The sequence below is a fragment of the Echeneis naucrates genome, chromosome 22 (genome assembly GCF_900963305.1).
Source record: "Echeneis naucrates chromosome 22, fEcheNa1.1, whole genome shotgun sequence".
NCBI lineage: Eukaryota > Metazoa > Chordata > Actinopteri > Carangiformes > Echeneidae > Echeneis > Echeneis naucrates.
This window is the reverse complement of record NC_042532.1, coordinates 21919014-21943296: the sequence shown is the minus strand read 5'-3', so window position 1 is coordinate 21943296 and position 24283 is coordinate 21919014. Positions and strand designations below refer to the sequence as shown.

Here is a 24283-nt window from a genome sequence, read left to right as displayed (position 1 = left end):
TAACTTTAAACGTAAAAAAATCTGACATCAAGGCCAGTTTATTTACGTCACCGGCAGGTGGCGCAGTTTGCTGACTGCATCAGGATGGCTTCTCTATTATGATTATGGCGACGATTCCTATCAGTGCTTCGATGTTAATCTGGAATAAAAACATCTGTGACAAAATCTGACGGATCAGACACAGTAATTTTCAGTAAGTCACCCAACGTCTGTCTTCGGCTGCTAATGCTCCATTAGCAGGTCTATGGTGCTAGCTAGTCTGTATGAGAAGTGAGCTTCGTTAACAGAATGATGCTTGCTTTTTTATTTATTAGTGTTGTTGAAATTGTGATTTATTCCGTTGTCATTTTCAGAACAATCCCCTACGTCAACACATTTTGCCGTTGTCGCGGACACAGGCAGCGTCATTCAAATTTCCTTCCGACTCATCACCGATTTAGCATTTCGTTTGATTGGGGCTGAATCGGTTCAGCGTCTTTACAGCACTGTAAAATTCATCACACGATTTAAGTAAATCACTTTCATTCGGCGCATGTCTGTCTAGCCAAAATGTGTCCGAATGGTGTCTAATATGATCTGTTTGTTCACACGGGACGTCACCGCCCTCCGTCAGTCCCCCCAGGAAGACGTCTTCATGGAGGACTGGACCATTAACACAGGACCCGATCATCACTGTAAAAGTCCTGTGTTTGTGCCCTGTATTGTCAGGCAATGAACAGGGAGACCTTTAATTGCAAATCTTTGTAAATGAGTTTGGTGCAGCCAATTCATCAGGGATCATAACATTCATCCGACTAATCAAACCAAAGTCCAACTAAAACTATTATAAGAGAAGGTGTAAACAAACCAGAAATCCAAATTTCATGGCAGTAAATGTGGGGACTCTTTATGTTAACCACATTGTGTGTTGGCCAACAATAATTAGAGATAGAAGGTTTTGCAGGTTTTTGTATGCAGTTTGGTGCAGAATTCCTTCAGCTCAGTGGGACCTAGGGAGTTTTGAAGTTGCTATTCAGTTCTTTGAATCTTCCAGGATTCGTCTTAGGCCACTCCAGCAGAAACATGGCGGCCCAGCCGACCTCTCCATCAGTCCTGAGAGAGTTCTGCCCACTTTACTACCTGCTGAACGCCATCCCAGCTAAGGTATGAACTGAAAACCAGGCCATCTTATACCTACTGAAACACAACAGTTCCTTTGTTACTTTCTGATGTCTGGACCAAATGAGCTCAGCTCAATCTGGATCAACTGGGACCAGATCAAATCAGATTTGTTTGTATAGCACTAAATCATAACAATTAAAATAATTTTATAAAGAGTTTGGTCTAGACCTGCATTATATGTAAAATGCCTTGATGTAACTTTGTTATGATTTGGCACTATACAAATAAATCTGATTTGATTTGAACAGAAGAAAAGAAACACCAGGAAGGGGCTCATGATTATAATTCATCTTTGATCTGAACCCCCTCCTTTACAGGGACATACAAACTTAAAAGTTAAGATTTTCATTGTTTAACATGACAACTTCAAAACATAAAAACAGAGGAATATGGCTCTATCAAAAGATTTAATCATGTCCTGCTTCATGCTTGGCTTGAGACTAGGTGAGGTCCGCCGGAACTAAAGGGTTAATGTCACAGGTGAACCTCTGTCTTGCTGCACTGGGATAGACAACATACCAGAACCGAGTTTTCAACCATACTAGCCCCTCTGAAATGGCATGGGTCTCCATGAGTCCAGTGTGAATGAGTGTCTGCAAAGTATAAATTATTGAATATTCTAATAAAAATAATGAGAGGGGACAATCCATGTTTACTGTTTGAGTACAGCAAAGAGAAGAGGAGACAATTGATGTGAAACTATCATTCAAGAGAAGTTTGATTAATGTGGTGTGATGGTGTTTTTCTAGGTTTTCTAGAATAACTCTGAGCTTTAATCCCAATCCTGGTCTGGAGGTTTTAGTCGGTGTCTGACCATGTTCCTCCTTCATGGTTACAGCCGCTATCCTCTCATTGATATTTTCTGTAGTAAGATGCTTCAGGTCACAGAGATAAGGCTCAGACTGGTCTCATTAACATCCCACCCTCTAACCACTGAGCCAAAGTGTGATTTCCCAAGTCAGAACCGAGGATGTTAGCGGTCGTTTCACCTTCTCTAGGTCAATCTTATGTGTGCTTCTGTTGAACTGTTGCCATTGTGAAAATGACCCTCTGAAGCAGGCTTCTGTCTCATGCCAGGTCCAGCGTGGGTTCAGGTCTGTCCTGGTTTACCTGACAGCTCTGGACAGCAGCAACGACTTTCTGGCAGTGGGCAGCAGTATCGGCATGCTCTACCTGTACTGTCGCCGCCTGGCGCATATGAACAAATACAGTCTAGAGGTAAGTGTTCCTCTGTGGTGCTAAGCCTGTCATTACAAGAGGTCCAGCTTGGTTCTAGATCAGGACATTCTTCTGATGACAATTTAAAAAACGAATAAGAAAACAAACTAGATTAAATCCGGAAATATGTTACTTGGGTCTCCTCACCAAGACCCCGAGCCAGATGTCTCAGTTAGTTGGCGCTTAATCCTGGTTCCAGATTCTGAACGAGACACTGACTGTGTGTGTGTGTATTGTAGGGAAAGTGTGATGCGATCACAGCTGTGAAGCTACTCAGCTGTTTTGATGATCTGGTTGCCGTGGGAACAGCTTCAGGTCGGGTGGCGGTCTTCCACCTGGTGTCTCCACTTCCAGGACGCAACAAACAAGTGAGAAGATCCACAAGGGCCCTGGACCTCTTTCTCTCTCTGTTGTACCTGTCTCTCTTTCCATAGTCAACCTGTCACACTCTCTCTACATGTTTGTCTGTCTGTAGTTGAAGCGGTTTGATGTGGTTGGCCTTCACAGAGGTTCAGTGACATCACTGGCATGGAGCACAAATGGAATGAAACTTTTCTCTGGAGATGATAAAGGTCGGGTCATCTTCACAGCTCTGGACCTTGACCAGGTGGCACTACAATGTTCCTCACCCTCAGGGTCAGCTAGTTCACTCCACAATGCTGGTTAGAGACCATTGTTACTCAAAGGATTTCCATCTTGTGTGTGTATGTGTGTGGGTGAGCACAGGGAGTGTGTAACCCTGTGCTGCTGCTGGAGGAGTCCTCAGGTGTGGTTCAGGTGGAGTACAGTCACCAGGTGCTGCTGGTGTCCACCCAGCAGAGATCTCTGCTCTACTGCACGCAAAGACGGGAAGTCCAGCAGCTGGGCACCAGGCCCCGCAAGAGGTACACACAAAACACACTTGACCTACAGAACACACGATTAGTACATTGTCGTATAAATACACATATTCTATGTACTCTTGTTACAGTATTAGTAAACATTGTACTTGTGCTGTGTTTGTAGTAGTGGTCGGTTTGGTGCCTGCTTCCTGCCAGCTTTGTGTAAACAGAGTGATCTTCAGGTGTTTGCAGCTCGACCTGGACTCAGACTATGGAGAACTAATGTCAGGGGACAGGTGGAGGAAACTCACCTGCTCAGACCACTCTTTAACTCACAGGTACATTGGGGACTTTCTCTCTCCCCGTCACCTGTCTTTCTGTCAGTCTACCTGTTTTCCCCTCACCTGTATGTGTGTCTTCCTCAGGTCCCTCAGTTCCAGCTTTTTCCTCGTCCCGGTCCTGGGGGGGGGTACCGTCCCTCAGAACGTCAGCTGGGTTTGCTGAACTGCTTCCTGAGGGAGAGCTGGGTCCTGAGCTGGAACGAGTACAGTCTCTACGTCTTCGACTGTGTCCATGAGGTCACTGGTGCTGTGTGGGTCTGTGTGTGGTTTTGCTGACATATGTAAATGTCAATCATTATTTGTTTCTTATTTTTGATGTTTTCAGGTTATAATCGGAGCCTTGGAGACCAGTGGAGACATTGTATCAGTGTCGTGTTGTGACAATGAGATCTTTGTCCTGAAAGGGGACAGAGACATCATCCGTCTGTCCAATAGCCCTGAGGGACTGGCTTCAAACTGTGAGTCCAGCCCCCACTAGCCTGCTGGGAGTCCATATATTATCAGCTTGACTTCTTCTGACATTCTTGCTTAAGACATGGTGGCTCAGTACTCACTGTGTTAAAACTCATCATACTGATGTTGCTTCCTGTCTGAATGTCATCTTTAGTGTCCGAACTCTCAATGCGTCTGTCCTCACCTTTGACCACGCCCACCATCCTTCCAGCAACAGGTTCAGTGGAGACAGCTCAGCCTATCAGAACCATGGCTATCATTGTTGAGGGCGGGGGTATGGAGGGATTTGGTGAGGAGGGAGGCAAAGAGGAAGTGGAGGAGGCTGAAGAGCAGGAAGAGCAGGAAGAGCAGCTGGACACAGCTGTCAGTGTTCAATGCATGTATACATCTATAAATAATATGTATAATTACATAGAGTACATTCAGATTGATACAACAACCTAACTATCTGTGTTTGTGTATATATAAATATGTGTGTGTGTGTGTCTCTCTATATGTGTATCTATGCAGTAAACTCAGCAGTCAATTTTCGCCTTGTGACATTTCAGGTGATGGAGCAGCTCGGACAGCGGTCTGGACTCCTTACCAGTAGCTCTCGTAGTCGCAGCAGCTCTGTCACTTCCTGGGAAAGTCTCCATGGAAATACCCCAGTGACCTCATTCCCTGAGCTCAGCACTCAACGCTACAGTGCCCCCCTGGGTCAGGAGGAGATGCAGCAGGAGCTGGTGGTCAAGGCTGTCAGAGTGAAGAAGAGGAGGAGACGAAGAGGTGAGAGACTGAAAAAAAACAACAATGACACAACTATGCAACTAAACATTTACTACTATAGCTGCATTAACTATAAAATGATGACAACAGCTACACTACAACTAAACAGTAAATCCACAGCAACAACACAACTACCACGTAGTACTTCCACATTACCATGACTACAACTGCACAACAATTACATCAAGGACACAATTATATCAAATACACCACAATTATAACAACTACACCAGCAACAGCAAATTAGGAAATAATAGCACAATAATTGTAACAACTACGTTACCAATTTTTTCAACAACTACGACAACAAAGTGGAAAGAAAAACTTTGAGACAAAGCATCAAAGAGCATGATCAGTCCCTTCAGTCAGAGAGAGAGAGACTAACTCCCTTAGTCCTATGTCCTCCTGTATATCCTCAGACAGCAGCAGTGGGAACGGTCTTTCTGAGAGCAGCTGCTCAGACTCCATGTTTGTAGTCCAAGACAGCAGCTGTAGTGATGGAGGAAGTGGGACTCCTCTGAGTGACAGAGCCTCCCTCATCGGGTTGGACCTCCATAACCAGGAGTCTCCACAACAGAACCAAGACCAGGACTCATTGGGTGAAGGAGGGAGAGGTTCAGACAGAGGAGGGAATGGCAGCGCAGATATGGAGTCTGGGTTAGTTTGATGAAAAAATCATCTTATTATACCAGCAGATATTGTGATGGCCATTTTCAGTGCAAATGATCTAGAACCAGATCATGTTGAGACATCAGGCCTGGTGTCACTTTGTCGCATCTTTTTTTCTTGTCCCAGCTGCTTTCTTCCAGCAGAATCCTTGCTCTGCCAGTGTGCTGAGAAGGAGTTGATACTAGGAAAGGCCTGTGGTCCTGGTCCAGAGGAGGAGGTTGTCCCTCCAACCCCAGATGTGGATCTTCTGCTGGAGTGCACCTTCTCCTATATGCATCACACTGAGGAAGAGGATGGACATGAGCAGCAGCCAATTAAGGATCAGGAGGACAAGTTTTTGAGCCCTCTAATTAGACCAGAGGAGGAGGTGTGTGGATGGTGAGGTTTCTGTCTCTGAGCACAGACAGACAGACAGACAGACTGAAAGACAGGCAGGGAGAATGAAAGACAGACATGACAGTCTGAGGTACATTGATCAGGACGTCCTGACGTCCCCATCCTTAGACCTTATTCATGTTTTTATGTATCGACCTCCTTTGTTTATAGGAGGACAGCCCAGTTCCCCCTGCTGGTCTGGAAGACCAGATGTTCTTTTCCACTATGTCCCCTCTGGACCAAGAACACAGTATATGCAGTGATGAAGAGGGAGATATCTATTGTCACAGTGTGACTGCTGCTGGTGGCCGAGGGGATGCCAACATCTGTCCATCCAATCAGAGACAGGAACCGGTAGACAGACCGATGGGCCAGGGAGCTCAGGAAAGCGAGAGACACAAAACAGACCAGGTGAGACAGACACAAACCTGACCAGGTCAGACTCTCAGCAGAATTTAAAATAACTTTTTCTTTATTGTTCCAGTTGGCAGAAAGCTGGATGGGCTACTCAGGACCAGGATGTGGAATACTGAGTCTCCAGGTGACTGACAGGTGAGTCTCCAGGTGACTGACAGGTGAGTCTCCAGGTGACTGGCAGGTGAGTCAGCAGGTGACTGACAGTTGACGTGTGTTTCAGGTATGTTTGGTGTCTGGATTTTAAAGGGGGACTGTTCTGCAGTGCTCTGCCTGAAACTGGACTCAATTGGCAGCGCTTTGAAGACAATGTCCATCAGGTGGCGTTATCACCCTCAGGTGAGTTGCGCAAGATCACATGGCAGGTCTCTGCCCTCTGGTTTGTAATTGATCTGCTGTTAATGATCTGAGTTAATAAGAAGCTTCCTGTTAGAACACCTGGATTAATGTGAATAGCTGTGCAGGTTTATCTTGGGTTGTATCTGGCATTAGCTGGATGCTCATTGTTGATAACTCCGTCAGGTAACCTGCTGTGGAAGGTGGAGCAGAAGAGCATGACAGCATTTGCTTGTGCCAAAGTGTCGGCGAAAGGAAAGCGTCACTGGTACAAAGCAGTGGAACAAACAGCATTCGTTGCTCTGAGTGACGACTCCGCTTGGATCATCAGGACCAATGGGGACCTCTACTTGCAGACAGGTGACTGTGACATCACGCAGGTCAGACAGCTTGCTTGTTCAAAAGAATAATGGGGGAGTGTTGAAGGAAAAGATGGATTCAGATTTCAAAGTTTGGTGACTCAAAATCTGAAAGAAATGGAAACACAGCAAAGGAAATCAATGAGAAAAAGTGTTACAGTAATTCTGAGAATACTAACAACAGGGTTCTTCCCTGAAGTGCTGAGAACTCAAATAAGGAGGAGCCCTCTGAAACACCATCATCAGACTGAACTGTTTCTCAGTGGCTGACTCACAGTGAAACTAATATCAGTCATTCAGTCTCAGCTCCTCTTTCTAAAATTCAAATATTTGGCTTGTTGCTCCAGTGGTGGCTGCACCCGTAGTCATCTGTTAGTTCTTCTGTCTTTGAGAATTGGTTTGGTTTTGGACTAGTTCACCAGCAGCTGTAGTGTCTCTCTGTGACCAGTAGAGGCCAGCTGCTTTTGGACCAGGACTGGTCCAGATCAAAATGACTCTGCTGCTGGAGTCAACAGGAGCCAATCTGCCACAGAAGAAGACAGTGCAGAAAATGATGTGAGGAAGGTTCAGCCTCCTCATCATTATTTCACAGAGGCCTGAGCAAGGATTCGAAAAGGAAACCAGGACTTTGGTTTATTTGACAGAGATTCTTTTGAATGCAATAGCAGCTCAGTGCCAACACCCTCTGATGACCTGAAGTAACTTCTGTGTCTGACCCACAGGTCTGAGTGTGGAGCGTCCCTGCGCCCGCTCTGTGAAGGTGGACTCCCCTTGTGTCTTCAGCCAGGTGTGTGTCAGAGGGGGTGTGGTCTGGGCTCTGAGTGAGCACCAGGCTCTATTCTACAGAGAGGGACTGAACAGCTACTGCAGTGAGGGGGAGGGCTGGAAGTACGACACTGTCAGGTATGTCCACTGCTCCACAGGACAACTGTGGACTAAGTTCATGTTCCCAACAAACCACTGTCTGTATCTGCCTGTGTATGTGTGTGTCTCAGTGAGGCTCAGGGTCTGGAGTTGATGTGCGTCTCTCTGGGAGATGGGGGGACGGCCTGGGCCCTGGATGCCAGTGGCAGCCTGTGGTTCAGGACAGGGATCTGTTCTTCCAGACCGCAGGGAGACGATGACCACTGGTGGCAGGTACATATGGAGTTTGTGGAGGGGGGAACTGCCTTCTCCTCTGTCTGATCTCAGGAGCCCGTCTCTCTGTCTATTCATCAGATCAGTATTTCAGACTACGTGGTATTCGATCAGGGTAGTCTGTTCCAGACACTGCTGCAGGCCACACAGAGTGTTGCTACAGTAACCAGGGCCCCAGTGGAACGTGTGGTGGCCTTCCTTTCGCAGTACTCGCAGTGCCAGCCGAGTCTGGTAAGCGCCAACGCCAGCGGAGTCTGGGTGGCATCAGGACGAAACCAGTTGCACCTGGCCCGTGGCAGCCTTGTGGGTCAGTAGAGTACAGCAGAGTCCAATATGTCAACATGCCAGAGTTCAGGTTCCTGGTTCTGTTTCTCAGGTGCTGTTTGTGCTCCATTGCTTCAGGAACTTTCTGGCAGAACGTTGTTCCAAGAGGAACCGTTTCAGCCACCAGGTGGACATTCGTCACATCTTCAGCTGTGCCTCACAGAGAAGGCAAGACACCTGGACATCAGACAGTCTAAGCACACTTTCATATGACACACAAACACACCTGACCATTAGTCTACCTGTGTGTCTCAGGTACGTTTCTGTGGTTGGCTCAGAGCAGGAAGGATCTGTTCTGTGTTTGGGACCAGGATGGAGAGCTGCGACCGTCCTCTGTCCCCCTGCCTCCGGAGGTAGGAACACGTCTCACCTGCTTTACAAGTTTTTCCTGGTTCGTCTTCACTCTCCTGTGTTGTCCTTCAGGTGGAGCTGATTCACCTGTCTGCGTGTCGTGATGCTCTGTGGGGTTTGGACACTCATGGTCAAGTCAATATTCGAACAGTGTCTCCATCCTGTCCCACTGGACTGCACTGGACCCCCCTGGACCTCAGCCAGCTTGGTATGTACCTGAATTGTTTTTTTGTTTTGTTGCACAGGTGGAGGATATTTGTCTGAGTTGTGATTGGTCAGTATTTGTGTTGGAGGCGGAGTTAGGTTACACACACAGCTGTGTTTCCCCGTCACATTGACTGACAGCGGAGGTTGTGTAACAGGCCCGAAATTTGGAGATCGGTGTGTGTGTGTGTGTGTGTGTGTGTGTGTCAAACCCTAACCTGACTGGGTCAGATCTGTTTTTAGTTCTTCTGCCCTTCTCACTATCAGGGTGCTGCTCTCTCCCCCTGTCTGTCTCTCTGCCTCTCTCACACTCTCTTTCTGTCTTCCTCGCTCTGTCTCACACCCGATCTGTCTCTTTCTCTCTCTCTCTCTCTCTCTCTCTCTCTCGCTCTCTCTCTTGCTCAGTCCTTGTAGGGAAAAACCTTGGTCTAAACTTTTTCCTATTTAGAAAGTGAATTAAAAGTTCCTCACTGTGATTCACCTGCTGATCTGATTCTGATCCTGGCCCAGAACCAGTCACAGATCTGTTTGGCTCAGTCTGTGTTGACAGCTGCAGCAGCAGAAGGTCTTCAGAGGTCAAAGGTAAGTAGAATAGTCTGTCAGTAAGATCCCCAAAACAGCCTGACCTAGAATCTGGTCCTGCTTACGTTCCATCTGGACATTGTTTCATCACAGACACCAGACAGTTTGTGGAACATTTTTGAGTCCCTGCAATAAAGCTGTTTCGGTGGAACTTTTGAGATTGTTCAGTGGTTTCCAAGATGTTTCATGGCCATCAAGGGTCAGTCAGCAGTTCACAAAGGGACTTCACAAAGATCTCTCTAAAGTGTAGTTGTTCTCAAGGTACGTACAGGATTCTGGAGGTTCTGGTGGTCTGTGTTACTGTGAGATCCTTTTTTGAGAAACTGAGGTGTAAATGTTGAAGGAGCCTTCACATGTCTTGAGACTGTTAAAGTTCTTTGGTCTTCTGAGCATGTTTGAATTTAGGCCATTCTGTCAGCGAGGTTCCACTGATTCTCCAGTCATCTATGTGTTACAGGAAATGTTCGTCTGGTCAGTGTGAGTTGCGGCAGCCAGAACGTTTGGGCTGTCGATAGTCGAGGAGTGGTTTACTTCAGAGTCGGAACTCAACCTCTGAACCCGAGCATGATGCTGCCAGCTTGGATCCACATAGAACCACCTGCACAGGTAATAGTCTGGATCCACATAGACCCACCTGTACATATAATACCTTGGATCCATACAGAACCATCTTAGCTGTCCCAGTAACTGTGACATCATGACTCGGCAGCCAATAGGAGTGCAGCTGGTCAGTATTCAGACGAGTCCTAACGACCGTCTCCTCTGGGCGTTGGACAACAGAGGAAGTGTCTTCGTCAGAGCTGGACTCAGTGATGAGATGCCCGTGGGAACGGACTGGGAGCTAGTGCCAGGTACACCCGTCTGTTTTTAACACCTGTCTGTCTGTTTTTAACACCTGCCTGTCTGTTTTTACCACCTGTCTACCTTCAGGTCTAGCTGTGGCCCAGCTGGTCCTCAGTTGTCGAACCGTTTGGGTTCGCTGTGTAAACGGTGATTTGGCTCGAAGGTTTGGAGTCAGTGATCGGAACCCAGCAGGAGACTACTGGAAGAAGATCCCTGGAGCTGCCAGCTGCTTAACTGGTAAGACTAGTTAATTTGTTATATCGCTCTACATTTTGGTTTGATGTTTTATATGTTACGTTTTTTTTTTTTTTTGTTTGTTTGTTTGTTTGCTTTTGTTTTTTTGTTTTTTTTACTGTCAGCACTTTGGTCGGCCACTTAAAAACAATGTGTTTTTAAATAAACCTGACATTGACATTGACATCGGGAAAACGGTTTATACATTTTGTCTGTCTCTCTCCAGTGACTCCAGAAGATGAGTTGTGGGCGGTGACTGTTATTGGTGGATTATCCCGTCGGTTGACAAAGCTCCTACCACAGACTCCCTGTAAACCTGCCTCCTCAGGACTTGCCCTCAGTGGGGAGGATGTTGATGAGGAATGGGAATTGATTTGATCTGAGACATCACTGTGATATCACTGCTGGTAGGTGTTGATTCACCGGAACTGGATTCACCTTGTATTACACTGTGATATCACAGTGACATCATTTCCAATAACATTAAAGTTGAAACAAGATGGCCAATACAGAGAGCATAACTGGCTGCAAGGACTTGAATTATTTTATTGTAATAAAGCACTTTAATCTTTTGGTGAGAATGCTGTTAACCACCCCCCCAAACCAAAATTCTAATCTGGTTCAGTCTAGTTTTCCTGAGAGAGGGACTGGTCTTTTCATGTTCCAGTCCATCTGATGTATTGAATGATATCTTGGTCTGCATTGTGTGACACTGAAGGCCACATCAGTAGACTCAAACAGGACTCCCACAGCGTGAAGTGTAGGGGTCAGTAAAACTGGTTTCTAGCTGTTCCTGGGCCAGACTGAACCATCAGACATGTTCAACAGATCTCTCCCTTTTAATGTCTCATTGAAATTGCTAGTGGCTTCTTTGGTGGGCAGTGTCGCCACAGGTAGTTGCCTACATGCCTGCCTGTCTGTCTCAGTTACCATGGTAATTGCAGAAGTCCCAACGACAGGGACCACTTTGTGAAGATCGTGTAAAAATTTTGATTTCATGAACATGTGTTTTTAAGAGAAGTTTAGATCTAAAATAACCTATACTTTTTGTGGACTCCAGAGACTGTTGGACGGCAGGCATTTGTAGTAGAATATAGTGAATTTTCTGGGTCAGTGGGTGACTGGTGAACTGTAGGGGTCTGTCATGTACTGTGGTGGACTGTAGTGGTCTGTGGGGCCTGCAGTGGACTGTGGTTCTGCAAAGAGCTTTTTACTGATCACCACAAAAAGCGAAGCAACTCTGACTCTGTATGATGTCAGTATGCTGTCAGCTGATTGGTTTGATGTTGTGTGATGTCATTCATTAACATAATAAACATCTCTAAACACTGACACAGTGTCAGGTTCTTGCTGATTGATTAGTGTTTCGGCCCCCAGGAGCAAAATGAGAACAAACCAAATATTTTTCTAATCATGACTTTATTTTTTTCTCTCTCTCTCTCTCTCTCTCTCTCTCTCTCTCTCTCTCTCTCTCTCTCTCTCTCTCTCTCTCTCTCTCTCTCTCTCTCTCTCTCTCTCTCTCTCTCTCTCTCTCTCTCTCTCTCTCTCTCTCTCTCTCTCTCTCTCTCTGTAACTGATAATCAGTCTCTTTGATCATTTACAGCCTTGTCAGGTGAAACCTTGTATATCTAGGTTTGGGCTCCTCCTGCCCATCACAATAGTGATCAATGATCTGCTCTGTTTCAGTCTTTATCTACATGGTATTTACATCATCAACACTCTGTCCAATCACAGCAGTCCAGTGACGACCTGATGTCATTGCCAGCTGTGCAACTGCAGGAAGTCAGGCAGAGTGCTGAGCTGATCTGGACCAAATTGGGCCAGACACCGGAGAGCCTGCAACAGGAGAGGAGGCGGTCCCAGACCACACAGCCAGCTAAACACTTCATTGCCCAGCAGGCTTTGCCAGCGCAGCGGTTCTTCCTGCAGGTGTTGCAGTCGTGGCGGTTTGGGCAGAAAAAGCAGCAATAAGTCGAGGCAGCGCTGCGCATGACGCCGCTGTGATGCACTGCAAGACATGAGTGTCTGCAGCGCCGTTTCGAGTCCTTCGGGCTGCGCGCCGTGAACCAGCAACAGCAGCAGACAGTCGGGACGCGACAGCTCCACTGCCACCTCTACCGCGGTCTTCCCCGAATCAGCCACATGTGAGCAGCTACCGCAGGCATCCAACATCTCCCGCCGCTCGCTCCACGAGCTGCAGTCCTTCAGAGTTTCAACCATTGTACTGAGAATAGAGACACGGTCGTAACGCACCGCCACCTTCAGGTGCGGTGCACCACTGCGGCAGCAAAAGGTGCAGCGCGGCACTCTGAGCGCGCTCACAGAGTATCTGTCAAGCAGGTAACGAGCATAATCCCGGTGGTCGTGCACGAGTGCGTACAGCAGCGCCTCCGAGGGCAGGAAGGGTCGAGGGTGTCCATCCTCCCAGCAGAAGACCTCCATACTGCGCATGTCCTCCAGCAGCCAGACTGCCAGCTGCTCCCGGACAGCGCAGTAGAAAGAGAACGCCGTCCGTTCACACTGACGCTGTGATGGACATGAAGAGACACGGTCCAACTGAGAGGACAGGAGCCACGGCATCACACCTGAGAAGACAGCTGGTCTAATGGAGACGGTCGGGTTCAGTCAGAGTCTCAGTCAAACCTTCGTCCTCAGCTCCTCCACACTTTTATAACTGCTCCCCTGACCCCCCCGTCTGCTGCCCTGCCCACTTCAACATTCAGCTCCATGTGTGGATGTTTGTTTTGGTGCAGGAGGCAACTTGAGTCGCTCACACGTCACTATCACGTTACATAGGGAACATACCGTCCTTTAAACTGCTGTAGAGGGAGGGTGTCTGTGTGTGTTCGACAACGTGAAGATTGAATCCTGTTTCAGACTTCACAACTGTAAGAATAAAAGTTCTGTGTGTTTTTAAAAAAATGAACTTTGAGGACAGTCCTTATATGGTCATATTACCTGAATCCATGTATCATCTTTTCCTTCATGAAAGAGTAAACAACAAACAGAATCAAAACGTAAACATCAAAGATTTAACAACATGAATATCTAATGAGTCTCATGAGAGAATTTTATAAGTTTATCAATTGTCATGTTATTGTTTCTATTTATCAGGATGTAACAAGTTATACAAGGCAGCACGGCAGCATAGTGGTTAGCTCTGTTCACGACAACAAGCAAGTCCTGGTTGGGTTCCCGGCCTGGGGCCTCCAGAGACATCCTGTTTGGGTACATTGATGACTCTGAACTGTCCGTAGGTCGGTCTGTCTCTGTGATGGAATGGAGACCTTTCCAGGGTGAGCTGGGATTGGCTCCAGAACCCCCGTGACCCGGAAACAGAACAGAGGAGAAGCTGGATGAATGAACAAGTTATACTATCATTATCTTTATTGTCATCATTATCATTACCAAAATAAAAATCAGCTCTCCTGCTCTGCCTGCTGTTCACTCGGTGTAACTACAGTCAAAAAGCGACGTCTTGGTTCCACCAATCACATCACAGTTAAGACCGAACAACTCATCGCCATCATCTTCATCATCATCATCATCATCATTCTACTGTGAAGTTTCTCTCCTTTGTTGAACACTGAGCGCGCGCTCTCTCTTCAGTCTGTGAAGAAACTTGTCGAAAACAGCTTTTTGACTTTCAGCTCTAATTTAAAACTTATTTTTATAATTATGGCGATCAACAGTAGTCACAATAGTCAATAACCCCCCCCCCCCCCCCCACACACACACACACACACACACACACACACACACACACACACACACACTGTGTTCTGACCGATCAGCCCCACAGACTTTGATCCCTGATCGGTTGTCTGGGCTCTGGATTGGCAGATGCGGTGTTGCCGTGATGCCTGGTGTCATCTGGTCTCTTCTGGTTCCGGTGTCTGTTCCGGAACTTTTTCCTGTCGGTGTGTGTCGGATTATCAGTTAGCTTCTGTGTGAGCAGCAGCTGAGCTCCAACCCGAACACTCGGCTCCATCAGACGGATCCACCCCAGCCGAGCCCCGGCCCCGGCCCGTCCCTCTGAGCTGCTGTCCGGACCGGACTCGGTCCGGTTTGAGACTGCTCACCCGACCAAGGGAAGTTAACAGAGCAGCTAAGCTAACGAGCTCTCGGTTAGCCGGAATTAGCAGCTAGCGTTTCCTCCGGGCTGGCTCCGCGCTGCTAATGCCGGCGATGCTGGAGAGAAACCCGGAGGCTCCGGGGAAAAGGAGAGGCAGAGCCCCAGCGGGCGGCAGCCTCGGGGGGGCATCGAACCCAAAGAATCTGTCCGGTAATGGAACCAGCACCAGCTGCTGGGAAGAAGGAAGTTCAGGATCCAGCAGCGACGAGGAGCATGGTGGGTAGCCTCGATCACCGTGGCTCTGCCGAGGACTTAGTGTGTTTCTGAGTGTGTTTCTGAGGACGGTGTGTTCTGTGTGAGCAGGTGGAGGAGGGATGCGGGTCGGACCGCAGTATCAGGCCGTGGTTCCGGATTTTGACTCTGGTAAGAAAGGAAACACAGCTCGGTGGTGGTAGCCTCGAACAAGGGAACTATCGAGCTGCGTGATACTAGTTCAGGACATCTCACACCAAATAAAGACCAGATCTTAGATTTTAGCAGGACCGAAGAGCTCTTTGTGTTTTTCTGTGTTGTCAGAAGTGGCCCAGGCGGCCCAGCTCAGAGAAAACCTCGGGATGTTGGTTTGGATCCCCAGCAGCTGCTTAAACCAGACTCAGTGTAAGAAGCTACATCCAGTCCATGAGTAATGAGTGTCCACAGTTTACCCGCAAACATGAAAGTGTGTGAACAGATGATAGTGTCAGTGTCTGTGTTTCAGTGGACGAATACATCGCCATCGCCAAAGAGAAACACGGTTACAACATGGAGCAGGTAGAGTCTACTTCGGTAAAATGTATGATCCTGATGAGGCAGGTCTCAGTAAACCAGTATAACCAGCATCACCTGGTTTTCAGGCACTGGGGATGCTCTTCTGGCACAAACACAACATTGAGAAGTCTCTGGCTGATCTGCCGAACTTCACCCCGTTTCCTGATGAGTGGACAGTAGAGGACAGAGTCCTGTTTGAACAGGCCTTCAGCTTCCACGGCAAGAGTTTCCACCGCATCCAGCAGATGGTTCGTCACCAGTATAACCAGTTCACTCACGTCCCTGATCAGTACTTTTCTGTCCTGAAATGAGATGGTATTTCATATTCTAACACCGTGTCCCTGTAGTTACCTGACAAGTCGATGGCCAGTCTGGTTCGGTTTTATTATTCTTGGAAGAAAAGTCGCAGTAAAACCAGCCTGATGGACCGACAAAGCCGGAAACACAAGAGGGAGAGAGATGACAGGTGAGTGGCAACCTGCACAGATAATGTGACGAGTAACACAACAAGATCACTATACGATCACTACAGCTAACCCTCTCAAGTGAATTCCTTCACATTGGAAACATTGAACTTGGGTTAGGGTTAGGGTTACTTCCTACTTTGTATTTCAGCGATGATGACGTTGAAGATGGGAACAGAAATCCCCCGAGTGACACAGAGTGTGACCAAAGTAAAGATGACAAGAAAGAGGTAAAGGACTATTTTCTGTTTACTGTTTACTGTTTACCGTTTACTGACTGTTTTCTTAAACTGTTTTCAGGTGAGCTCTGGATCAGAAAGGTCAGAGGTGAAACCAGCAGCTGTTTTGAAGGTAATTATCGCCTGAACACTTTTATCACCTGCCTTAGATTAGCTGTCTGTCTCTGAACCTTTCTGTCTCTCAGTCTGGTGGTAAGGCGTCTCAGCGGATGAAGAAGCGTCCCCCCAGAGGGATGTTTTTGAATCAGCAGGACGTTGTTTCTCTCTCATCTTCATCTGCTCAGGGACTAATCAGACAGCTGGACTGTCAGCTGGTCTCCATCAAGAGACAGGTCTGTCTCTCTGTCCACTCTGCCTCTTGGCTCACCTGTCTCGAGATCTCCCAGTTTGTCTCTCACCTATCTGTCTCTGTAACTCTAATCCTCAGATTCAGACCATCAAACAGACGAACAGCTCTTTGAAGGAAAAGCTCAGCTCTGGAGTTGATGAGTTCAGGCAACCGGAGGTAACCACAGCAGCACAACACAACAAGCAGACACAGCATGACTGTTGTTGTTTGTTGTTGAGCCTCACGTCCATTGATTCTTTTTCCTTTTAGGTGAATCAGAAGTTCAATACTCGTTGGACCACAGAGGAGCAGCTGCTTGCTGTACAAGGTAACACACTAAACAACCTGTGACCAGTGACAATGGGGGGTAGACAGACAGACAGACAGACGTTTGGATGGACAGAGAGAGGGATCACAGCTCATTACAATCTGGTCGTGATTGGCTAGTAACTCTTCCTCACATCCAATCCTATGCAGCAATCAGGAAGTATGGGCGGGACTTCCAAGCGATCTCTGATGTGATTGGTAACAAGTCGGTGGTTCAGGTGAAGAACTTCCTGGTAAACTACAGACGGAGATTTAATCTGGATGAGGTTCTTCAGGAGTGGGAGGCTGAACATGGGATGGAGGGAGGAAATGGAGAGGGGGGAGGAGAGGAGGACAAGATGGAAGAGAAGATGGAAGTGTGTCCTACTGAGGAGGAGGAGCTTACCACCAAGGAGATAAAGGAGGTGAGGCAGAGTTAGAGATTTGTACTACAAATTCCAGAATCCCCTGCACCTGTGGGTTCTTAGTTGGTTTATTGCTTGGCCGGTTTGTGCTTTAACTATACTGTTTCTCCTCTGTCCTGCAGGACTCGGCCTCTCCGCTGAACTCCCAGAAGCCTCTGGCCTCCTGAGATACTCTGGCTCCGCCCCTCTAGTTTTATGATGTCATAATTTTCTTTTATGTTTTAATTTCTGTCAGTATGTTGAGCTTTTATCAATGAATTGAATGAGTGAGTTGGAGATATTAACTGTCCCCTGTCATCACTGTTCTCTCTGGACCAATCAGAAATCAGACATGACCTGTCAGTCAAAGTTGGAGGGGCCTGGTTTCTGTATTTTTCATATTTTCTGTTGTAAAACTGCTGATTTGATTTTCCATTTTTTGTTTGTGTGTGTGCGCGCTTGTTGGGGAGTGGAAATATTAAACTAAAGCAGCCATGTTGGATGATGTCACTCAGGTGTCATTATTCTGTTTTACGGATTTTAGGACATTTAGAGATGTGACAATAAAACCAAAGTTCATGAAAAGTGCCCTCAGTGACTCCTGGTCACCCCTTTCTTCGTTTCAAATTTGATTTCAGTTCAAAGCTGAGGCTTCAGATTCTCAGCTGCTGAGTTTCTGGGATGCTGTTTGGTCAGAACAGTTTTCAGGGTCCACACCTGAACCCAGATCCACCTCAGCAAAAAGAGTGATTTATCATCAGGAACAAAAACCAAAGACAGTCCGGGAAAGAGAACAAGGTGCTCTTGTTCAGGAATGAAAACAGATCTGGTGGTGATCCGGCGGATGACCCTGCAGGGGAACAGCGCCCCCCGGCGGCCTGGTCCCGTCCCGGGCAGCTGGGGGATTTCCTGGGCGGAAGCTGCGGAGGGGGTTTCCAGTGTGATTTGCTCAGTCCTTGCCGCTGGATCTCCGAATCGGATCTGAGTGACTTCTCTCTCAGATTCAGACGGAGACCAACAGAGGCAGAGAATCCCGAACCTAAACCCGGACCATGAAGAGTTCGCCTGAGGCCTGGAGGCTCCGAGGCAGCGGCAGCGGCGGGTTGACGGTTTGAGTCCCGGAGAGTCCACCGAGCCGAGGAGCTGCCGAGCTGAGCTGTGGCCTGCGGAGGAGATTCATGTAAGTCCCCAGACTGTAGAACATCAGTGGAGACACAGCAGAACACAACAGAACCCGGCAGAACCCGTTAGCTAGTGTCAGCGGTTTGAGATAGCAGACAAGAGCTAACGAAGCTAACAGTTAGCATCAGTCGGTGTTTACATCAGAGTGGGGGGGTCCATCAGATTACGTCACTGTGTGGGGGGGTCCCTCAGATGGATGTAGGGGGGAGGGGCAGTATGCATCCACAAAGGCCATCTTTGGTGTGGTGGACTCCACGGGTCCAGGACCAGTGATCAGGTCCATCATAGAACCAGGACCTGTGATCAGGTCCACCATAGAACCAGGACCTGTGATCAGGTCCACCATAGAACCAGGACGTGTTATCAGGTCCACCATAGAACCAGGACCAGTGATCAGGTCCATTATAGAACCAGAACCTGTGATCAGGTCCACCATAGAACCAGGACCAGTGATCAGGTCCACCATAGAACCAGGACCAGTGATCAGGTCCAGGGTTAGCTCAGGCTAAGCCAAGAAAACAGAGTTCAGACTCTTGTAAGGTGGAATGATCCCTTTCCTCTCACTCACTGTATGATTGACATTTGGACGGTTGGACAAACACGTCCATGATGTCCTGATGAAGACGTCCGAAAGAACAGTGGATCACATGATCTCTGATCCAGCAAAAGTCACAAAGCAGCCTCACACTAGAGGACACAAAAGAAGTGACCTTTGACCTTCATCCTGACAACACAATCAGCTGTTTTACACCCAACACACAGAAACAGAAACACATCACTTCCTTTCATGGCTCAGTTGTGGGGAAGCTCGGGGCTTTTCCTCTGACTGCACCATCAACACACACACTGAGTGCACACTTCAAAATAAAAGCTCCAAATGACTCACTCAGCACCAGATATCAGAATCAGAACGTTTCATTTCAATAGTTAACGAGAAACAGGAAGCAAAAAGTTCTATAGTAACAATATGATATACACAGGAAGTTACAGGATCCAGTTCTCCGTCTGTTGTCTGTTCTCAGTCTAGTGTCTGTCTGTTCTCCATCTGTTCTCCGTCTGTTGTCTGTCTGTTCTTTGTCTGTTCTCCGTCTGTTGTCTCTCTGTTCTCACTGTGTCAGCCATGCCTTTAGCTGGGCTCTTCCGAGCATGTGCAGACAGGGTGAGTCTTTATTTTTAAGTTAACTGCCCCCCCCCCCCCCCACCCTAACCCTAGGTCATGTCAGCGGGGAGGAGTGCTGATGGGAGGGAGGTGCAGATTCCCCTCCAGCAGGTGGCGCCCTCCTTGGCCACTTCTCTCACTGTGGCCCCTCCCATCACCCTGCCCTCTCACCGTCCAGCCAATCTGTGGCCTCCCAGTGACCCGGCTGGTTCTCAAGGTAACCAGGTCCATCATGGCTGCTGATCTTCTGTGGAGCTGCAGGCTGAAGCCGCTAACTGATGTGTCCGTCTCCAGGGGTCCCTGCAGGGTTCCTGCCCCTTCATGAGGGATTCAGAGACCACTTCGTAGAGACTCCGGAGCCCAAGTACTGTTGTGAAGTCTGCAGGCTGGTCCTGTGTCAGCCCCGCCAGACCGAGTGTGGGCACCGCTTCTGTCAAAGCTGCATCAACAGCATCCTCAGGTGACACAGACACAGGTCCACACTCCACTCCACTGGTCGTGCAGCTTGACCCAGTCCAGACCTGAAGGGGGCAGTTCTTCCTCTGACCAGAGGAAGAACTGCACCAGAGACCCTGTCAGGTCTGTCTCAGCTGACTCAGTAACCTCATGTCCTCTGTCCCCTGTAGTCAGTCCAACCCAGTGTGTCCAGCTGACATGGAGCCGTTATTTAAAGACAAGGTAGGCCTGCGCTTATATCACAGCACCAGTCAGTCTAGTTTGCAGATTATAGATCAGTTATTGAACATCTTCTGGTTTGTGTTTTGAGATCTTTAGAGACGTTTGCTGCCATCGGGAGATCATGGCTTTAAAGGTTTACTGTCGTAGTGAACCCAACGGCTGTCAGGAGCAAATGAGTCTGCACCAGATACCTGTGAGAACTTCTTCACACACTGTTTCCATGTCAACAGAGAATCCTTTTCACTGAGTTGCTTAGCAGAACAGTTCTCCATTTAGTGATTCAGGAACATCACACTTGCAGAAATTGAAATGTTAGAGAGGTTTATGGTGATGGTTAATGTAAAAGCTCTCTCATCTGTCTGTGTCACTTGTCTGTCTCTGTAGGACCACCTGAATGTGTGTCCTTTCTTTGAGGTGCCCTGTCCACTTGGTAAATGTAAAGAACGAATGATGAGAAAAGATATTCCCGACCACCTGAACTGGAAATGTAAACACAGAGAGACCACCTGTGAGTTCTGCAAGACCAAGATGCCCCTGACTGAATTACCGGTAGGCTGTGACATTACTGCTGAGCTCTAGGGACTAGTTTTAGGTTTAGTGACTCTTGTAAAGATCTGTGGCCTAGCTGAGGAAAAGCAAATGTCTTCCATATGAAATGTCTTTTTTCAGAAACACAAAGAGACGGTGTGTCCAGCATTCCCAGTGTCCTGTCCAAACCACTGCTCCTTCTCCTCCCTCCCCCGGAGTGAGGTAATTTCCCAGTTTATCTCCACTGTCCAGTCACATGACTGTGAATGAGCTGAAGGTACCGACTGACTCGAATTCTCTTGTAGCTGTCCAATCACCAACACGACTGTCCCAAAGCTCAAGTGAGCTGTCAGTTCCTCCACTACGGCTGCACCTTCAAGGTAAAATCTCATCATTCTGTTTTGACTAACCCTTGAGTGTAAAGCCTGAGGTCTGTAGCATCACCTCAACCTGCTTTGTCTTTGTGTATTAGGGTTTGAACCAGGAAATGAGACAACATGAGTCCACCTTTGCAGCTGAACACCTGAGACTGATGGCCAACAGGAACTCTTTGTTGGAAAACAAGGTAGCTGTAGCCACCAGATCCTATCAAAGCCATGCAGACAAAAGTTGCAAAGGTCCAGGTGAGATATGTGATTTCTGTGTATTTTAGGTCGAGGACATTAAAGGTGAGATGATGGAGAGGTATAAGGTTCTTCCTGCTCTCAGCAGTCGTCTGTCTGAGCTGGAGAACCAGAACGAAGAGCTGAGAGATAAGAACCGGCAGATGGAACAGAAACTGACCACCATGCAGGTACTGCTGCTAATTTACAACTAATGAGGGTCATGTATTTGCATCTAACAAGAATATCAACATTTATTAAGGTGGTGCCACTCCAGTGTTCTTTATATTTAGAGCAGGTCTGGTCAAAGTCAAAGAGTGCTCATTGTCAGTTCTACAATATGTACAGGGCACACAGAGAATCAAAATTGCATTTCAAAATCTAGACATAAAATACATCTAAATAGTGCAAAAATTAAAAGGGCACAAAGGCACAACTCTACGCTCTTATTCACATTAACCTAACTAACCTAACCTAACCTAACCTAGTTATTGCTGCTGATACTTAAATGAATTAGTGGAATCAATTGAGCCTGGCTACAGTACAATAAGACACCTCAGCTCGTTCTTGTTCACTTTTATTAATGATGAATAATTGGAGCTTCTGGCATTTCAGCTTTTTTGCACGTTATCAAAATTTCTTTTCAGGCTTGATGAAATTCCTACGGTGGCCCTGAAGGTCAAAAACACACAATTTTGTAAACTGAAAGGTTACAAAGTAACAATCAGGCAGAAGAGGGTTTTGAGATTATTTTATAAAACTGTGAAGGTGAAGGTGTAGCGTAAAGGGGAAGCAGGGGTTCAAACAGGTGACATGTAACTCTTCCTGTAGAAACTGATGAGCTCTCACTCAGAGAAGCTCCTGGAGGTGGAGCTGGAGCTTCGTTCTCTTCGTCTCCTCAGAGAGGAAGTGGAAGACCTCAGAGGAACTCTGGAGAACGTACGGACGAGGCTCAGTGCTCTGGAACAAGGAGGCCGCACCGGAACCGGATCCTCATCACACACACTGGGTCAGAACACACACTGCCTGGAGATAGATGTTGAGGTCTTCACTGTCAATCAATAACACAATATCCACTTTCCTGCAGCCCCCCTGGAGACTCAGTTGAATCGGCATGACGACATGCTCAGTGTCCATGAGATCCGATTGGCAGACATGGACCTGCGTTTTCAGGTGCTGGAGACGGCGAGCTACAATGGGACTCTGATATGGAAGATCCGGGACTACAAGAGACGGAAACAGGAAGCAGTGGCAGCAAAGACGTTGTCACTATATTCACAGCCGTTTTACACCGGATATTTCGGATACAAGATGTGTGCTCGAGTCTACTTGAACGGAGATGGCATGGGCAAAGGAACGCACCTGTCATTGTTTTTTGTGGTGATGAGGGGTGAATACGATGCACTGCTGCCATGGCCCTTCAAACAGAAGGTACCCATTACTTACTAGTTGGTTACTGGGTGGTTATTAACTCAGCTCTAGCCCCTTGTTTTGGAAGTGAATTGTTCTGAGTCTTTTGGGTCTCTCCGGTTGTTGCCATAGAACCAAACTGAAGGAGTCTCAGTGTCCTTTTGCCTGTGTCTGTCTTTGTGTCAGGTAACTTTGATGTTGATGGACCAGGGTCCATCAAGGAAACACCTGGGTGATGCCTTTAAACCTGATCCCAACAGCAGCAGCTTCAGACGTCCTGCAGCAGAGATGAACATTGCATCCGGCTGTCCTCTGTTTGTGTCTCAGAGTGTCCTGGAGACCGGCAGCTACATTAAAGATGACACCATCTTCATCAAGGTGAGGACATGCAGCAACTCTTGGTACTGAGGATAAATAGGAGTAGTTAAAAAGTTCCGGGGATTAGATATAAAGGTCTAGAGACAAGTTAACAGCAGGATTAATCTGTATTGATGACTTCATTGACAGGTTACTGTGGATACCTCGGACCTCCCTGACCCATGATGTCATGACTCCCCTTGATCCCTGACCTGCTGGTCTGAGATCAGTCCACCTGTCCACACCCAGCAAAACAAAAAGTGATGGGACAGAATGGTGATGTCCTTGCTGGCAACCATGACAGAACTGAGGAAGAGTCAAGACAGGAAGCAGTCAATCAGTTTGAACTCTATTCAGACCAGACGGCGGGTCCTCCTCTGATTGGCTAATGGACTACAGAACTGTAGGTGTGTGAGTGTCTGCGTGTGTGTGCGCATGTGTGTGTACATGTGCACAAGTGTGTGGAACAGTGTTACCATGACATTACTATGGTGACATCACTTTGGCCAGCATGGCCACTGCAGCAAGAATGTTGTTGCTGCTCATTACTGATGCTGTGCATCAAGCTTTACTTCCTGTTTATTACCTGTTTGGCATGCTGGGAAATCTACCACAGCTGCAGAGGGCCACAGAAATTCTGGACAGACTGGAATAGACCAGAGTAGTCGAACTCAGTGCAAACTATTTCAGACCAGTAAAATCTAGTTGAAACGGTTTCCAGTAAAGATTCTCTGTGCCTCTGTGTGTAAAAAGCAGCAGTACACAACTTCCTGTAGATCCGTTTCCTCTGTGACTGAGTGGAAACCAGTACCATCAGGCTGCAGGGTGAATTCTGATCCAACATCTACACATCCATCGTTTCTACACACATTCATTCAAAGGTCTGTTCAAATAAGTTTGAAACTGGAGGAAAATACAACACTAGAGTTTCAGTTGATTCCAGCTGAGTCACCCAGATCTGGATCTCCTCTGTGGCTTCTGCAGGTTTCTCAGTATTGACAAAATTAATCAGACTCATTGATCCATTTGCACAGTTTGATTGTTAATGTGTGACGGTATAAATAAAGAGAAAACACCAAGAATCAGCTTTTATTTTCCTTCCCTTCACTTTTTCCTTGGCACCCTGTTGGTTAAGATGGCTGCAGACACATCAG

General features: G+C 47.4%; 4 protein-coding genes across 12 annotated transcripts; 3 read left to right on the top strand and 1 right to left on the bottom strand.

Annotated features, from left to right (window-relative positions):
- The first annotated feature begins 37 nt into the window (after positions 1-37).
- On the top strand, positions 38-13986 carry tecpr2 (tectonin beta-propeller repeat containing 2). 9 transcript variants are annotated; one of them, XM_029493205.1, is made up of 29 exons: positions 38-193; positions 1034-1143; positions 2239-2379; positions 2619-2747; positions 2855-2989; positions 3106-3263; positions 3385-3538; positions 3626-3778; positions 3867-3999; positions 4149-4357; positions 4543-4762; positions 5182-5419; positions 5558-5798; positions 5978-6217; positions 6291-6358; positions 6444-6559; positions 6743-6916; positions 7638-7818; positions 7911-8052; positions 8134-8359; positions 8455-8544; positions 8632-8729; positions 8800-8935; positions 9442-9513; positions 9971-10119; positions 10223-10364; positions 10444-10593; positions 10817-10997; positions 12325-13986. In XM_029493205.1, exons 2-28 carry the CDS (start codon positions 1063-1065, stop codon positions 10966-10968), a joined length of 4128 nt encoding a protein of 1375 aa, XP_029349065.1. In that variant the 5' UTR covers positions 38-193; positions 1034-1062; the 3' UTR covers positions 10969-10997; positions 12325-13986. The 9 variants fall into 9 exon arrangements, 8 of the variants coding, with proteins under 8 accessions (XP_029349065.1, XP_029349066.1, XP_029349067.1 ...); XM_029493206.1 differs by lacking the exon at positions 12325-13986 and having other exon boundaries at positions 2855-2986; positions 10817-11922; XM_029493207.1 differs by lacking the exon at positions 12325-13986 and having other exon boundaries at positions 3388-3538; positions 10817-11922.
- On the bottom strand, positions 12086-14292 carry ankrd9 (ankyrin repeat domain 9). Its single transcript, XM_029493225.1, has one exon. The coding sequence runs from the start codon at positions 13168-13170 to the stop codon at positions 12346-12348; it is 825 nt and encodes a 274-aa protein (XP_029349085.1). The 5' UTR covers positions 13171-14292; the 3' UTR covers positions 12086-12345.
- Positions 14293-14351: 59 nt separating this feature from the next.
- On the top strand, positions 14352-17801 carry rcor1 (REST corepressor 1). Its single transcript, XM_029493223.1, has 13 exons — positions 14352-14941; positions 15029-15088; positions 15242-15322; positions 15423-15475; positions 15559-15720; positions 15820-15938; positions 16088-16166; positions 16237-16287; positions 16361-16507; positions 16603-16680; positions 16774-16831; positions 16981-17234; positions 17357-17801. The coding sequence occupies exons 1-13, from the start codon at positions 14770-14772 to the stop codon at positions 17399-17401; spliced, it is 1359 nt and encodes a 452-aa protein (XP_029349083.1). The 5' UTR covers positions 14352-14769; the 3' UTR covers positions 17402-17801.
- A 308-nt stretch (positions 17802-18109) lies between these two features.
- Positions 18110-24211, top strand: traf3 (TNF receptor-associated factor 3). Its single transcript, XM_029493213.1, has 14 exons — positions 18110-18393; positions 19609-19771; positions 19849-20014; positions 20181-20232; positions 20321-20425; positions 20617-20781; positions 20902-20982; positions 21066-21140; positions 21233-21325; positions 21413-21553; positions 22194-22371; positions 22450-22793; positions 22959-23150; positions 23280-24211. The coding sequence occupies exons 2-14, from the start codon at positions 19612-19614 to the stop codon at positions 23313-23315; spliced, it is 1788 nt and encodes a 595-aa protein (XP_029349073.1). The 5' UTR covers positions 18110-18393; positions 19609-19611; the 3' UTR covers positions 23316-24211.
- The last annotated feature ends 72 nt before the right edge of the window (positions 24212-24283 follow it).

Coding starts and splice junctions, on each gene's coding strand:
- tecpr2 (XM_029493205.1), top strand. CDS start 1,063: ATGGCGGCCCAGCCGACCTCTCCATCAGTCCTGAGAGAGTTCTGCCCA. Junction 6,917..7,637: donor GGACCTCTACTTGCAGACAG/GTGACTGTGACA, acceptor TCTGACCCACAG/GTCTGAGTGTGGAGCGTCCC. Junction 8,936..9,441: donor CCTGGACCTCAGCCAGCTTG/GTATGTACCTGA, acceptor ATCCTGGCCCAG/AACCAGTCACAGATCTGTTT.
- traf3 (XM_029493213.1), top strand. CDS start 19,612: ATGTCAGCGGGGAGGAGTGCTGATGGGAGGGAGGTGCAGATTCCCCTC. Junction 20,015..20,180: donor TGCATCAACAGCATCCTCAG/GTGACACAGACA, acceptor TGTCCCCTGTAG/TCAGTCCAACCCAGTGTGTC. Junction 22,794..22,958: donor CATGGCCCTTCAAACAGAAG/GTACCCATTACT, acceptor TCTTTGTGTCAG/GTAACTTTGATGTTGATGGA.
- ankrd9 (XM_029493225.1), bottom strand. CDS start 13,170: ATGCCGTGGCTCCTGTCCTCTCAGTTGGACCGTGTCTCTTCATGTCCA.
- rcor1 (XM_029493223.1), top strand. CDS start 14,770: ATGCCGGCGATGCTGGAGAGAAACCCGGAGGCTCCGGGGAAAAGGAGA. Junction 16,167..16,236: donor GTAAAGATGACAAGAAAGAG/GTAAAGGACTAT, acceptor AACTGTTTTCAG/GTGAGCTCTGGATCAGAAAG. Junction 16,681..16,773: donor ATGAGTTCAGGCAACCGGAG/GTAACCACAGCA, acceptor TTTTCCTTTTAG/GTGAATCAGAAGTTCAATAC.